The sequence below is a fragment of the Lipophrys pholis genome, assembly GCF_963383615.2.
Source record: "Lipophrys pholis genome assembly, chromosome: 4".
Taxonomy (NCBI): Eukaryota; Metazoa; Chordata; class Actinopteri; order Blenniiformes; family Blenniidae; genus Lipophrys; species Lipophrys pholis.
In genome coordinates, this window is record NC_137637.1 from 17,241,818 (window position 1) to 17,256,424 (window position 14,607).

Sequence of the window (14,607 nt, forward strand, 5' to 3'; positions counted from 1 at the left end):
AAGTCACAAAATGCTGGCGAGACAGATACAGATAGGTCCTTTAGTTTGGGCAGGTGTGTGATCATGCTGTGAATCATGCAAAAGGTTTCTCCGTCCACGAGCATGTGGTGACAGGTGAGAGAGGCCAGGTTAGTAAACTGGGAGAGTGCAGAGATCACTGGGTCCATTGACGTGGTTGGAAATGTCACACCACACAAGCTGAGGTGAGTCAGCTGCTGGCCTTGACATGCTGGGGACAGGTCTGACAGAACAGGGCCACTGCAGCCTCTGTTTCTCACAACAAGACGTTTCAACTGAGGGAAGCCCTTCAGATGAGAGAGGCTTGTCTGGGAGCTCAGATCCACGACCACCGAGGAGAGATCAGGAAGGGACAGGGACAACCGCTCCCAGTCCTTCGCTTTGGCACTTCTCACCACCGCACTGAAGACTTTTCTGCGACGGAGACTGGACCAAAACTCAGAGTTGTACGAGCCCTTCTTGAACCTCAGAACTACAGTCCAGCCTCTCCACAGAGACGCGTGGTCAACCAGTCTTTTGAAGTACTTGCATGACTCCCGGAGCCTGAACTTGTCCGACACCGACAGATGCCCAAAGATGTGGATCCAGACCTCGGCCGGAAGCTGCGGGGGTGGGCGTGACATCAGCCGAAAAAACACCGAGATCACACCAACAGGCTTTGCTTGCAGCTTTTTCTTTTTGACTCAAACAAAACGGTGTCCACTGGATTGATACCATGCTTGTTATTTGCAGTATTTCTTCCTCTTGGTGGCTGCGTGGTGAAACAAAGTCTGGAGTTTCCGCCACCTGCCGGTGCGGAGTGGTATCGCTCATTTCTATTTCCTTGCAGGTTTAAAACCTCATTTTATAAGGCGAACACTGTCTTTTACTGTATTTGCAGTAGGTGACACCATGACTACTACACTCGCGGCTTCCTAAAGTATATGAAGATGGTCTAGAAACACATAGCAACAATACATGCTCTAACTTTGGGTAGGACTTCCAGAGGACCTTGGGCGCATATCTCACAGGCTCAAATGATAAAGGCAAATTCCCAAAATAATGTGTAACAAAACTGATTTTATTTGGTCTCTTGTTTCTATTCATGTTCGGTCCAAATTCTAAGCAAGGATTTATCTTTTCTGTGGTACAGGAAACAGACCTATTCCTGCATTTCCATTTGTTTAGGTTTTTTTCACTTTTAAAGAAAGCGTATTTAATTGTCTCCCAAGAAAAGGTTGTTGTATTTTGTTATATTTCCAGTTTATTCTGACACGCCTTACTTCTCCCAAATTTATTTTACTTTGTGCAAAACTATCGTTTTTTTACCACATTGTTCCATGTTGCTTCACGTCTCTTCTTCTTGATTTCTATCTTAAAAATTAACTTTCAGCCCCTAAAAAAAGGAATAAAAAGAATTGCCTGTTTGCAGAGTTACGTATTTAAGTAAACTTTGATTGACACAGGGGTGGTCCAATGGCTCAAAGCTCCCGCCCACAGCTGTTCTGTGATTGGTCAGTTCTTGAAGCAATATAAGCTCTCGTGCGGCCATACTCTTTCTCTTTCTTTCACGCGACCCTGACGAAAGGTGAGTCGTTTTTTTCTGCTCCTCGATTCATTAACAAAACTGAAATGTGTGTAAATTAATCGGGGATTTAGCAGTCGAATGCATCGTGTTAAGGCAACTCCTCATTCAACGCGAGTGTTTTGGTTCTCGTGAAGGTCTCGTTATTCGATTAATTTGAACGCGGCCTGCGACAACGACGCTAGCTTAGCATTAGCTGCTACTGACCGCATGTCTGCATGGCGCCCGTTTCCGCTCTGTCGTTTTCTTTAATAAGTTTTTTTGTTTTCCTTTTGTAGATATCACCTTGTCTTTAAACCAGCTGTTTAGCGATCCTTGGAAGCACTGCAAAGATGCCCAGGGAAGACAGGGCCACGTGGAAGTCCAACTATTTTATGAAAATCATCGTAAGTTACCCTTTGTGTCACTCAATTTGAAATTAAATGTTCAATTTGGTGGATTTTTCTTTGAAACTGTCTGATTTACAGTGGTCTGCTTGCAGCAACTCTTGGATGACTACCCAAAATGCTTCATTGTGGGTGCAGACAATGTGGGCTCCAAGCAGATGCAGACGATCCGTCTGTCTCTGCGCGGAAAGGCGGTGGTGCTGATGGGTAAAAATACCATGATGCGCAAAGCCATCCGCGGTCACCTGGAGAACAATCCTTCCCTGGAGAAGTAAGTGTAGTGTCTTGTTCTTGTGTAATGAAGCAGGACATCTACAGTGCAGCTGTTGCAGTGCTGTCTTGTCGTTCCCCCTGCTAACAATAATTTGTTTCCAAGCTATACCTGTCTGTCTGTCACCCGGACAGCTAGGGACGCATGGTCTCAGACACTTTGGACAGTTTAAAGACTTATTTTTTAAATGTAATTTTCTGTTAATATAACGGCATCGATATTTGACAGGCTCCTGCCCCACATTAAAGGAAATGTGGGCTTTGTCTTCACCAAGGAGGATCTGGCTGAGGTCAGGGACTTGCTGCTGGCCAATAAGGTGAGACTTCTGGCTCCTGAAATGAGAGTACCTTGTGTACAGAACCCCAATAACCATAGGTTGTATTATTTAAAAAAAGTTGAGAAATAAATTTAAATTTCTCTTAAACTTTTAATGTTTTAAAGGTACAAATGAAATGAGAACCCTTGATTCTTCCCGCTGCATTGTGTCCAGCAGGACATTTTGAATAATCTTTGACACTGTACTATGAAGATGCAGGATTAGTTACAATACAGCTTGATCAGTACTGTGTTGTCGTTCCCCCTGCAAACAGCAAAGTGTTTCCTCGCTATACCTGTTTATCAATTTCATCTTTGACTTACAGGGACGTAAGGTTTCATACATTGACTGTGCTCAACCAGAACTCTAAAGCTGTGTGCAGCGCTGCTCTTTCGATACTAAACTTTGACTTCCCTTGATATCCTAGGTACCTGCAGCTGCCCGTGCTGGAGCTATTGCTCCTTGTGATGTGACTGTGCCAGCCCAGAATACTGGTCTGGGTCCTGAAAAGACCTCCTTCTTCCAGGCTCTGGGTATCACCACCAAAATCTCAAGAGGAACCATTGAAATCTTGGTGAGAATGATGAGCATACTCAATACATTGGCTTGTTTACTGTGAATGTGTTCAGTCTCTAACCAGCTTGTCTTGCCTTCCTCCCCTCAGAGTGACGTCGGTCTGATCAAGACTGGCGACAAGGTTGGTGCCAGCGAGGCCACGCTGCTCAACATGTTGAACATCTCCCCCTTCTCCTTCGGACTCATCATCCAGCAAGTGTATGACAATGGCAGTGTGTACAGTCCTGAAGTGCTCGACATCACCGAGGCATCCCTGCACAGCAGGTTCTTGGAGGTGAGGTGCCGAGTTTGTCTGCAGAAGTTCTTTTTGTCTCTGAAATCCAGTTTTCAATAGAAATTGACAAACTTGTTTTGTTTAGGGTGTGAGGAACATCGCTAGCGTGTGTCTGGAAATCGGATACCCCACATTGGCCTCAGTGCCCCATTCCGTCATCAATGGCTACAAGAAAGTCCTTGCTGTCGCTCTGGAGACGGAGTACTCTTTCCCTCTGGCAGATAAGGTACAGCACTTGAGTCCTCTGAATTGACTGAAGTTGCAGGAAAGGTTTCAATGTATTCTGTGAAGTGGTGCATTGTCGTCAACCGGCACGAAGCAACATGTTTCCCTCTTGTTCTTGGCTCACTGCTTGTCAGTTGCGGTCACTGTTTCCAACAATCCAGATGAGACAAAGTAGTTAACGTTTTAGATGGGAAACTGATCTCTACACTCCTCTCTCCACAGGTCAAGGCCTTCCTGGCTGACCCGTCTGCTTTTGCTGCTGTCGCAGCTCCTGCAGCAGCTGCTGAGACCGCTGCAGCTCCAGCAGCTGCTAAGGAGGAGGTGAAGGAGGAGTCTGAGGAATCAGAAGATGACATGGGCTTTGGTCTGTTTGACTAAAACTACAGTGAACAGTACCCAATTCAGTTCAAAGACAAGTCAATAAAAACTTTAAAAAGTAATCTCCAATGTATTATTTCACTTACCTTGCTGGTCAAAATTATTGGTGTCAGTTTGAGGCACTGTGCTTGTGACTGCTTTGCCATTGCGGGCAGTTTGAAGCAAATATGCAAGTAGAAGTCTGGAGGACTGGCATAGGAGAGTCCTGGGTATCCAAATTCTTGCTGTTACTCTGAAACTGGCGAAGGCTAAGTAACATGAAATAAACTGCAGCTCCCTTCAGTGTTGGAACACTGAATGCTCTGTGTTTTTCTGTTTGTGGAGGTGATGTGAGGCTACCTGCATTACTACATCTAGATTGGAATCTCCATATGTAGTCATGATTAGTCAGTTATAAATATATGTAGAGATTTGTGTAAATGTTTATAATGTCATTTTGATTTGACTAACTAAACTGACTAAATTCTGACAAATATAGGGCTTAACCTTGTTTTAAGCTGTGCATTGATAAAGAATGAATTGCCTCAACTGAATATAAACATTTAAGTTTTTTAAAGATATTGGCCATCCTGTCTCACCACCTCTCTGCAATGCTGTCCCTCCCCCTCTCCCTGCGGCACCATCAGGGTCAGATTTGCTGCAGCAACCATGGGGACCTGAGTACATGTATTAAATGCACTGAGAGGCCAAGTGTCTAAACACTCGCATCACTAAAGTTCATTATACTTGGGCCACTGCATCGGTTTCTCATTTCACATATGGGCTGACAAACTAAAGCTCAAATAGTTTATTTAAAAGCAATTGCAGGAAGCCTCTGGTGTAGTTCAAAGCAAGGAAATGGGTAAATTACCTTGCCTTTAGATAATCCCTTTATTTGCCTGTTTGGCCGTCACAGCCAACCCTGAAGTGATCGTGAAGCCTCTGACAAAAAAACAAATTACACACTTATCTAATAAGTTATGTCCTTTACTAATGAAAGTGACTGAGGTTACATTTTTGTCTTTGTTTACTGGTATGTATTTCACTAACCTCTAACAAAAGAATACTCTCCCAATATGCATGAACTTTTCAGGGATCATCAGAGGACCAATCAATTAGTTTATGTGACAGCAGTTTCTAAATGAATTTAAAAACTGCAAAAAAAATCACCCTTTCATCTCATCACACTAAATTTCCTTTGAAACAAATGTGGCTCCGGCCAAGGTATGTGCTCCACCTGCCCGTTCTAGTTCATACATGTATGAGTATATATGCAAGCATTCAAAACAATACTCACTTCTATTCACATCTGAATCCTCTTGGCCACTGGATCAGGGCTTCAGTTTCCTCCGAAGTCCCTTGATTAAAAAAAGTGCGTGGCGTTAGATTGAATGCACAGCAGTCACCAATATAATATGTAGAAGACGTTTGCACGATTGTCCTCCGATACACCTCAACTGGTTCTTCACAGGGTTGTGTCCAGTCACCGCTATTCTCTATCCTCTGGTGAAACATCCTAATGACACAGTGCTTCTGTCCTGTCAGGCCGTCAGGGCCTGAATGAGCTCATGGTCCGTGGACCAGCAGTTGGTGAGGTGGTGCGACAACTTCTGTCTGGAGCTGAACATTAGTAAAACAAAGGATATGGTGGGGACCTTCTCGAACAGCAGAGGGAGCTGGATGCTGCCATCATCTGCTTGATCCACAGTGAGATAGCGGAGGAGTATGGGTATCTTGGCACCGTCTTTGACAACCAGGCCTTTGGAGTGGCCTGACTCGCTCGCTGTATTCTAGTTTTATAGTACATATTGGTAGTTTTATGGTTGGCACTCACCCCTAATGCCATCCAATTCCTCATTTGTTCCTACGAATGTCAGGTACTTGAGATTTTGTTATAAATTATAGTGTATTGTTGCCTGCATGCATGAATGCCTGGTTTCATTACAGAACGAGCAACAGCGCCTTCCCGTGGCCCGGTATACTAACTACATCATTGTCAGGGTGTTGCTGTTAGTGCAACACTTTTTTTTAACAGACAAGGCCGGTGGGACAACAACAGGGAAAGCTTCTGATGAAGGCAATCAGTCTTAAAGTGTGTGTGTGTGTGTGTGTGTGTGTGTGTGTGTGTGTGTGTGTGTGTGTGTGTGTGTGTGTGTGTGTGTGTGTCAAGTGAAATGTGCTTGGTCGGCCTGACTGGTCCGGCAGGTCTGGCTGGTGTTTTCTCTCTTTCGATAAAGAATGTAGCCACAAAGAAAGGGGTGTGACTTGGTCCTGCTGGATTTCAGAATCACCACACTGGTGTCATGGAATCATATATTTTGAAACAGTATTGTTTCCTTTTTCTAAACCAAGTGGCGTCAGTGCTCGCAGTAAGTGGTGCACGAGTACTAGAAGTAAGTACAGAGTCCTCATATTGAGACTCGGGAAGTTGTAAGATGTCGGGGTCTGCAGCATTTTTATCATTTATCAAGAACGTAACAATGTTTTGCTGCTTCGCAGCAATTCAGCTTCTCTGTTTTGGCTTTTATTTCAGCAAAACATCCTGTACTCCAAAACACACCCACATAAAACGTGTGATTGTCAGAGATAAAGGCGCACCCAAAAGCAGACTCCAGTCTTTCTGTAGAACCAGACTCAGAGGTGGAGACTTTCTGCCATCTGGTTGGAGGTTAGAGGTTAGAAGGGCAGACAAGGAGAGGACAGAGACTGTGGCACAAACAACAAAGAGACAAACAGGCAGCTGATTCACTCACTGAAGAGCCTGATGGAGGCAGGAAGCTCAGTGGTAACCACTTTGCCATCATGTGACCCAGTAAACTAAAGCCAATCCTCCACAAAAACACAATCAAACAAACAGGAAGCAGTTAGATCTATCAACAACTCCAAACTTTAGATCCATTATTAAAATCTAAAAGGAGTGAAAATGTCAAGTATACATCTACAAAATGTTTTGCATTTATTCCATTTTTTTTGCCTACATGTTTTTCCTGGGGTCACAGGACGAAATGTTTACTGTTATTAAGTCTCCAGGGTGACTGAAGTCCCCAAAGATTAACTTTCCTTTCATTCAGCAGAGCGCTCACCAATGGAGTGGTATTGTAAAGTCATCACAGAGTAATCTCACCCATGTCATGGAGACATTGTCTTCCAGTCAACATATCACTGACCTGTGACAACAGGTAACCTCATCACACCCTGGAACTGGTACACAGAACTGGTTTCACTGCTACAATAACAGTGTAAATAAGCAGAGTTCATGGTTCAGATGTGGTCCAGCAAGACTCGGTTTGAGCTGATTCATTACACCCTCTGCCATTTTGACTGTTCAAAGCTTTGGGATTCATAGAAATAAAGAGACAGAAATGTGTTGTGCACTTTAATAGTTTATTTTAACTGGGTCGCCATATCTGATGGTTACATATCAAATGCATGCAGTATTTAAGATGTTCACTTCAACTCGAGTCAGTTTTATTTATACGGCGCCAAATACAACACAGTCCTTTCAAAGCACTTTTACAGAGAAAAAAAACCAAAACAAACTCCAAGCCTAAGCGATGGTGCGTCTTTAACCGCTTGAATTAAAACTTGATGAGCTGCCAGCTATCATGAAACCTCAAACAAGATTAATACCAGTGACTACTATGCAGGAGACACCGTACTGTGGGCGATCTGTTCAGGCGAGACCACTCAGATTCTCGCTGAGTTCCCACAGCTTTTTTGCGACAGCGTCATCCTTCGCTTTAGGGTAGACTTCTCTCACGGTGCAGTTGGAGAAGTAGCGCCCACTGAAAGGTTCGATACCCTGCTGAAGTGCACAGTGCAGAGTGGTCTGGCATCCCTGAGTGGTGTTCTTGAAGAAGAAAGCAGTCACAGGACTGAAGGCCAGCTGTTGCACACGGCTTGCATTCCTTGCCAGCTCAGAATTGATAGCTCCTGCAAAAATAAGACAGAAAGCACATTTATCAAATAATAATTACTGATTTAAAATAAACACCTTCAAGATAATTAGACCAGCTGTAGGAGTATAACATTAACAGAGTATGACCTGAAGCTTATTACACACAGAATACCAGTTTGTGAAGTAGATAAAGATAGTTTTGTCCTTATTTTATACTAAATAAAAAATAATACTTGGAAAATGGATGAAGGGGAGGCTGCAGGCCTCGTTTGCCACAGCTCACCTGGATGGAGGGAGAAGCAGGTGACTTGGGTTCCTTCCAGTCTCTTGGCCAGCTCGTGAGTGAAGAGGACATTGCACAGCTTACTGTCAGAGTAGATCTGGAGGACCTCCTTGAATGACGTTCCCAGTCCTAGAGCTTTGTGTGTGGTGAGACAGTCGAAATCAATTTTTCCAAAGCTATGTGCTAAAGACGACAAGTTGACGATCCTGCTGGGGCCACATTGTTTCAGTCGATCCAGCAACAGATTGGTGAGCAGGAAGTGACCAATGTGGTTGACACCAAACATCATCCCCAGTCCGTCCTCCGTTTTACCCTGCATGTAAATTCCTGTGACAAAATATGAAGACAGTTTAAATCATCTGGAACAATTTACAATTAAACTACTTCAGATGACGGAGTCAGTTGTCAGAAGAAAACTCAAAACACAAACGGATCATAGCAGGTAAAAGGATTAGGAGGGTTACATAGTACCAAACATCCTGCCACAGATTTCTGTGTTTGATGTGGCTGTAAAAGAAGAAAGTTGAAGACAAATGCCTCTAAACAAGACTTGTTGATGTACAAACATATGAACGGAGCTGTAAAAAGTAGTGAGACCTGCATTGTTGATGAGGAGGTCCAGTCTGGGTTCAGTCTTCAGAAATGTTTCAGCAAAGCTGCGAACAGACTTCAAACTACTCAGATCAAGCTGCATGAACACCAGCTGGTCGTTTCCAGTCACCTGCGAGGCGCATCAAACACATGCAGACATCATCCTCCATCCACGGCTCTTTTCATCAACTTGGCAGAAGAAGAACTTAATCACAACATCTCAGCCCGCAGCTCGTGATCAATAACTACTAGATGCTGCATCTTCCCACCAGGAAACTTTGGGAAAGAATCGACGTAAGACTTCACTTTTACGTACCTTCCTGACTTCCTCCAGAGCGGACTCTCCTCTCTGTTTATTGCGACAAGCTAGAATCACCCGGGCTCCTCTTTTAGCCAAATCTATGGCCGTGGCTTTACCAATGCCAGCGTTACTGCCTGGGGGCGGAGAGCAGATGTTTCCATCGATTGCCGTGTGTCAGGAAATAGATTGGCATCAAAGCAGGCAAACTGAGTGAGCAAACAAGTCTTCTCTTACCTGTCACGATCACCGTTTTTCCATGCAGGTTTACTTGGCTGGTGCACTCTTTTCCCTTCACTACGATCTGACGGAAAATGAAGGCACCGCCAAGAAAGACGGCCACGGCCAGCAGGAAGGTGATCATTGTTCCAGCCTCACAGCCTCTCGGGCTCTTCTAAGCTGCAGGAGTCTGAGGAATCTGTGCTCTGGCACGTTTAAACAAGCACTCCCACTTCCTAGTTGGGCGGGACCATGTTTCCTAAACAGGTCATAGGTTGGACAACACAGTAGGGCTGTGTCCCAAACCATGAGTCAGGAACCCACGGCGATTCAAAGGAAGCACATTTAAGCAATGGCCTGTTGTGACTGAAAGTTGGGCGACCAACAAAGTTGGCCAAAAAGGTTATGTGCTCGTCTGCATTAATTTATTTGTTTATTTATTGGATGTATGTATTTTACCAACTTTTTTGCAAAGACTACTCACCCACATTACATGAAATTTTCAGGGATGATTTTTCATCATCCAAGGCCCAATTGATTAGATCTTTGGACATTAACGGCGAACCGTGTTCAAGTAAATACCAAACAAAACTGCAAACAAATGTCCCATTCATCTCCTTTCATCTCATCATACTAAATTCCCTTTTACATTTTCTAGTAATAATATCACTAATACATCTCCCAGAAAGCCTTGCAGCCTCTCTGTGATCGGGTAGCTGAGCCGTTTGTAAACCATGTATTTCTACATCTGCGAAGGTATGTGCTCTACCGAGTGCCCGTTCTAGTTTTATCTGCAAATGCTTGCTTTACTCAATGCATTTGTACCATTCCAGAGTAGACTGATGTAACTGTCTATTATCCGGGGGTCCCAATAACTGCTTAAAACGTCTTCAGTTTATTCAAAATGCTGCAGTGAGAGTCCTGATAGGAACCAGCATCATCACATCACTCCAATAAAAGCTTCTCTTCATTGGCTTCCTGTTAAATCTAAAAGAGAATTTATAATCATTCTTTTAAACTATAAAGCAGTTAACAACCAGGCTCCATATCACCCCAGCAGAACACTGGTGCTGCCCCCTGGAGGTTCCTAGGTTTTTTAAAAGTAGAACGGGAGGCACACAGTTTGGGTGTGTCACCTTCAAAATAAAGGCGCTTTTAAAATTACGTAAATAACCAACTTGAATACAGATGTGGTTTCCATGTCGGATTTCTATACTTTTAAGTCAAATTCATTGTTACTAACACCTGAACATTGGGATTGAGTTTAAATTGTAGCATTAACAGTTGTGCTGGTGGTTAATGGTGCCACTCATGTTGGGCACTGTCCAGACATGAAGCAGTTCACAGATACAAACAAGATGGTGTTTAGCAGGAAGAGTAGATTATGCATTAATGCATTATTTATTTATTCTTTTTTTTAAATATATATTTCGGTTTATTTTCCTGCTGGTGCTTCTTCTCCTTCTTCTTTTGGGTTTTACGGCGAATTGCATCCTCAAAGTTTTTCATTATCGCCTTCTGCTGGTATTATCTATCAACATTGTTTCCCACCGCTCTCCTGGTTGCTAGCTTTGTTTAGTTTTGTGGTACTTCCACCTTCCACCTAAATTCTCTGTGCAGCGAGCCCTCATTCTGAAATTTTCTGACCGGAAGTGGTGTTGCAGCTGGAGCTCGACGTGCAACAGTTTCAGGAGGATCGTCCGCTATGGCTGAGGTGAGATTTATTTTTTATTTTTTTTAGCTTTTTCTATGTAATTGTAATGTTTACAGGGAGGTCTGTGTCACTGTTTTTTCTCCGCTGTTGATGAATTGCTGCTGTTGGTATTCGTGAAAGCTGACACCGCCTTGTTTTTCCGTAGAGAATCAAGCATGAGCTAACGTGTTATTAGCAAACGTTAGCTCACACCGTATCTTTTAATATGAGATAACAGCGGACTAAAGAGTCAGGGTTCCTCAGACTCAGGATTGGGAAGTACAATTGGTGGTGTCGTAATGAATAGCTTGGTAATAACGCTGTTTGGTTCCAGTCTGGCTAGCATCAGTTTGTTCATTTATTAGCATCACAATCCAGACGTTTCTTCTTCTTCTTCTTCTTCTTCTTCTTCTTCTTCTTCTTCTTCGTTCTTCTTCTTCTCTTTCCAGACCCACAGCTTACAGGACCTCCAGCAGCCCGCTGTTTCCTCCAAAGTCTTCATCCAGAGAGACTACAGCTCAGGAACAGTATGCAAGTTTCAGACCAAGTTCCCCACGGAGCTTGAGTCCAGGGTGTGTTCTCTGCTTCCAGACACTGTTTCCTCCTCACTGTGTGGACGTCTTGTGTCTAAACCGTCGCTGTGCTTTCAGCTTGATAAGCAGCAGTTCGAGGAGACAATCCAGACCCTCAACAACCTGTATGCAGAAGCGGAGAAGCTCGGGGGAAAGTCGTACTTGGAGGGCTGCATGGCGTGTCTGACTGCCTACACCATCTTCCTCTGCATGGAGACACATTATGAGAAGGTGACCCTCCCTCTGATTGAAACCATCTTGGATTATTATAAATGTTTTGGGGGGGGGGGCTAATATGCAATTGACTGTATTCACAACACTAGAGTTTATATCTCACCCTCTCTATCTGCAGGTGTTAAAAAAAATCGCAAGATACATTAAGGACCAGAATGAGAAGATCTACGCTCCCAGAGGCCTGCTGCTGACCGACCCCATAGAGAGAGGCCTCAGAGTTGTATCCTTGACCCGACTAAAGTCATGCAGCTTTAGTTTACCAGAGTATGTCTCGATTGACTTCAGACACACAGGAATATATTTTTGGGTTGGTCTTGTACCCAAGTTAGCCAAATCATATTAGGTAGACACCGTTTATTGACATTACGTGTCAGTAAACGTTTTTATTGTTCTGCCTGGAACTGTGATGGATGAAGCTATGCGCGGAGATTTGTCCGTCTGACCCACTCACTTTCTCTCCTCAGTTTCAGTTTAGCTTCAGAGGAGCTGTGTTCACACTTTAAAGGCCCAGACCTTCAAATGCCATGCATGTAATAGAGCCTACAAGTGCTGGCAGTCTCACTAAAATCATATAAGAGCATCTCTACAGATAGGATTTGGCTTAAAATAACAAACAAAAACATCACGCGTCATAGGTGTTGTTAATATGAGTAAAAAAGCAATCGCATCTTTAGGAAGCAATGATTTGAATCATTTTGAATGTGGCTGTGTTTTTTTTATTCAAATTTATTTATTTTTATTCTGTGATTACTTATGAAATGATAATTGTGTGACATTTCCTGAGCTTGCCCTCTTCCAGGTTGAACTCACCATCTTTGAAGACAGAAGTATTGGCTCTGGAAGATAAAAGCTTTCATCACAAAAAAGTATTTTCGATTAATTGAAAATGTTTGATTGGTTGTTGTCCCTGTTTTCTATGTATAAATAAACCATGTAAACCTCATTAAGCACAGGCCATAGTATTGATTGCTCACTTATTATACTTTTATGTTGAATACAATTCTCCAACTTTTCCTCTTTATTTTGCTTCCCTATAGGCTGATGGCGCTGACCAGACACTCTTCATCTGTGTGACTACACATATTTCTAATTCCTCTGAATGATGTACATACGTTTTATCTGGTTCTTGTCTTTGTTATTTATAAGTACTCTCCTGTCTGCCTGTCCTCATACGTTTTGTACATGTGTTTTCATGTCTTTTTATACACCTGACGATGTGGAAATCGTGACCTAGTTGGTAAAGACCAGTCTTATTGACCAGTGCCATTGTGTTAAATGCCTTTTTTTTTTTTTTTTTTTTTTTTGGATCGCGGTAATTCTAAGTGATTTCACTTGTTTTGAAAACGACGCGATGCCGTGTGATGTGTAAACGCCAAGAATTGACATAGAAACAGGTTTTAGTCTGAGCCATGTGGCCCAGTCGGTAAACGGTGTGATTGTGGATAGTTGATGGTGATATCCTTTGTTGGTGCAAATGTTTTCATATCTGTGTTTGAATGATATCTTTTGAAGGATCTTGTCTTGTCACGCACACATTAAGTCTCGGGCTGCAGCAGGTTCGCTGTCAGTAAGCAAAGTACAACTAAATCTAATCTAATCTACCACATACTTCCAAAAAGTTCACAGGAGTGTTGCAAATGTTGTCATGTTCTTCATATAAACCAAAATTCCTGAAATTGTAAACACTCCACGCAAAGCTGCTGTGGATCGTGTCTTGATACAACTGGTCGACTTTTCTGACTATTATTATGTTTTATCTAAATAAATGATTGATTCCTGAAGGTATTCTCTAATATTTGTCCTCGACACAAACACACAGGTCTCATCCTCTGCTCAATATACTGTTTTACTACATCGCAAGCCATGCACGAGTTACTGCTTCATTATTTTTGTCCCAGAGGGATTCAAACTAAGATATGTGACATGCTGACGAATTAAAACATATGAATGTATCAAAGATGTAAATCTAAGGAAGCAGAGCTGTTCTCTGTCCTGCTTTCAGATTAAAACTATTAACTAGCAGGATTGCAGCTACCTGCTTCAAAAATATTACTTGGCAACTGAGTCATTAAATGAACGTTTCATACTGTAATCTTGCACATAAAACACAGCTGAGTCATAGAGAGTCTCAGTTTCAACTGTGAAGAGAAGACTTGGAGCTGCAGGTTTGACAAGATTAATTGAAGCAAGTAGTCTTATGAAGGTATTATGGACTGGTGAATCAAAATTTGAATGCTTTCATTCATCGTGTAGAATCTTTGTACGCCTTCGAGTAGGTCAAAGGACGGTTCCCGAGTGTGTGACATCAATTGTCAAACATGAAGGAGGAATTGTGACGGTCTGGTGCTGTTTTGGTAGATCCAGGGTCGGTGACTTGTACAGAATTAGAGGCTCCCTGAACCAAAACGACTACCACAGCATTGTGCAGCACCATGCAATCCCCTCTGATATGTGCCTAGTTGATCAATGGTTTATCCAACAGCAAGATCATGACCTAAGTCCAAGTTATGTCTTAACTACATTTGGAAAAAAATTAATTGATAAGCTTGAAAACAGTTGCCAGCATAGTCGGCAGACCTAAACCCCATGGAGCTGGTTTGGGATGAACTGGACAGAAGCGTGAAAGCAAAGCAACCTCCAACCACACATCTATGTTGGAAGAACTTTCTGAAGAATATTTGATTGTGGCAGAAGAAAGCCATGACTGTCTTCAGCTGTGATATCGGCGAAAAGTGGCTTTGGTGAGTAAAAAGGTTATAGAGCATTCTAGTGTATAAACTGCTTTCTTTCGACTTTACAGTCGCTTTTATTGTGAAGGGATCAGGCGGATGT

At 42.9% G+C, this 14,607-nt stretch overlaps 3 protein-coding genes across 3 annotated transcripts; 2 read left to right on the forward strand and 1 right to left on the reverse strand.

Moving 5' to 3' along the window:
• The first annotated feature begins 657 nt into the window (after positions 1 to 657).
• Positions 658 to 4,070, forward strand: rplp0 (ribosomal protein, large, P0). Its single transcript, XM_080461506.1, has 8 exons — positions 658 to 1,585; positions 1,861 to 1,968; positions 2,064 to 2,239; positions 2,468 to 2,555; positions 2,983 to 3,129; positions 3,220 to 3,405; positions 3,491 to 3,631; positions 3,853 to 4,070. Exons 2-8 carry the CDS (start codon positions 1,915 to 1,917, stop codon positions 4,006 to 4,008), a joined length of 948 nt encoding a protein of 315 aa, XP_080317632.1. The 5' UTR covers positions 658 to 1,585; positions 1,861 to 1,914; the 3' UTR covers positions 4,009 to 4,070.
• A 3,280-nt stretch (positions 4,071 to 7,350) lies between these two features.
• Positions 7,351 to 9,507, reverse strand: LOC308108792 (dehydrogenase/reductase SDR family member 13-like). Its single transcript, XM_080462022.1, has 5 exons — positions 9,295 to 9,507; positions 9,076 to 9,194; positions 8,766 to 8,889; positions 8,169 to 8,495; positions 7,351 to 7,920 (listed from the first exon to the last, which is right to left on the reverse strand). The coding sequence occupies exons 1-5, from the start codon at positions 9,419 to 9,421 to the stop codon at positions 7,661 to 7,663; spliced, it is 957 nt and encodes a 318-aa protein (XP_080318148.1). The 5' UTR covers positions 9,422 to 9,507; the 3' UTR covers positions 7,351 to 7,660.
• Positions 9,508 to 10,905: 1,398 nt separating this feature from the next.
• On the forward strand, positions 10,906 to 13,556 carry LOC308108649 (golgin subfamily A member 7-like). Its single transcript, XM_080461785.1, has 6 exons — positions 10,906 to 10,990; positions 11,419 to 11,541; positions 11,620 to 11,772; positions 11,894 to 11,995; positions 12,575 to 12,641; positions 12,813 to 13,556. Exons 1-5 carry the CDS (start codon positions 10,982 to 10,984, stop codon positions 12,620 to 12,622), a joined length of 435 nt encoding a protein of 144 aa, XP_080317911.1. The 5' UTR covers positions 10,906 to 10,981; the 3' UTR covers positions 12,623 to 12,641; positions 12,813 to 13,556.
• Positions 13,557 to 14,607: the final 1,051 nt, after the last annotated feature.

Coding starts and splice junctions, on each gene's coding strand:
- rplp0 (XM_080461506.1), top strand. CDS start 1,915: ATGCCCAGGGAAGACAGGGCCACGTGGAAGTCCAACTATTTTATGAAA. Junction 1,969..2,063: donor ACTATTTTATGAAAATCATC/GTAAGTTACCCT, acceptor GTCTGCTTGCAG/CAACTCTTGGATGACTACCC. Junction 3,632..3,852: donor CTTTCCCTCTGGCAGATAAG/GTACAGCACTTG, acceptor CTCTCTCCACAG/GTCAAGGCCTTCCTGGCTGA.
- LOC308108792 (XM_080462022.1), bottom strand. CDS start 9,421: ATGATCACCTTCCTGCTGGCCGTGGCCGTCTTTCTTGGCGGTGCCTTC. Junction 9,195..9,294: donor AAAAACGGTGATCGTGACAG/GTAAGAGAAGAC, acceptor CTCCGCCCCCAG/GCAGTAACGCTGGCATTGGT. Junction 7,921..8,168: donor CTGCTTCTCCCTCCATCCAG/GTGAGCTGTGGC, acceptor TTATTTTTGCAG/GAGCTATCAATTCTGAGCTG.
- LOC308108649 (XM_080461785.1), top strand. Junction 11,773..11,893: donor TGGAGACACATTATGAGAAG/GTGACCCTCCCT, acceptor CTCTATCTGCAG/GTGTTAAAAAAAATCGCAAG. Junction 11,996..12,574: donor TAGAGAGAGGCCTCAGAGTT/GTATCCTTGACC, acceptor GCCCTCTTCCAG/GTTGAACTCACCATCTTTGA.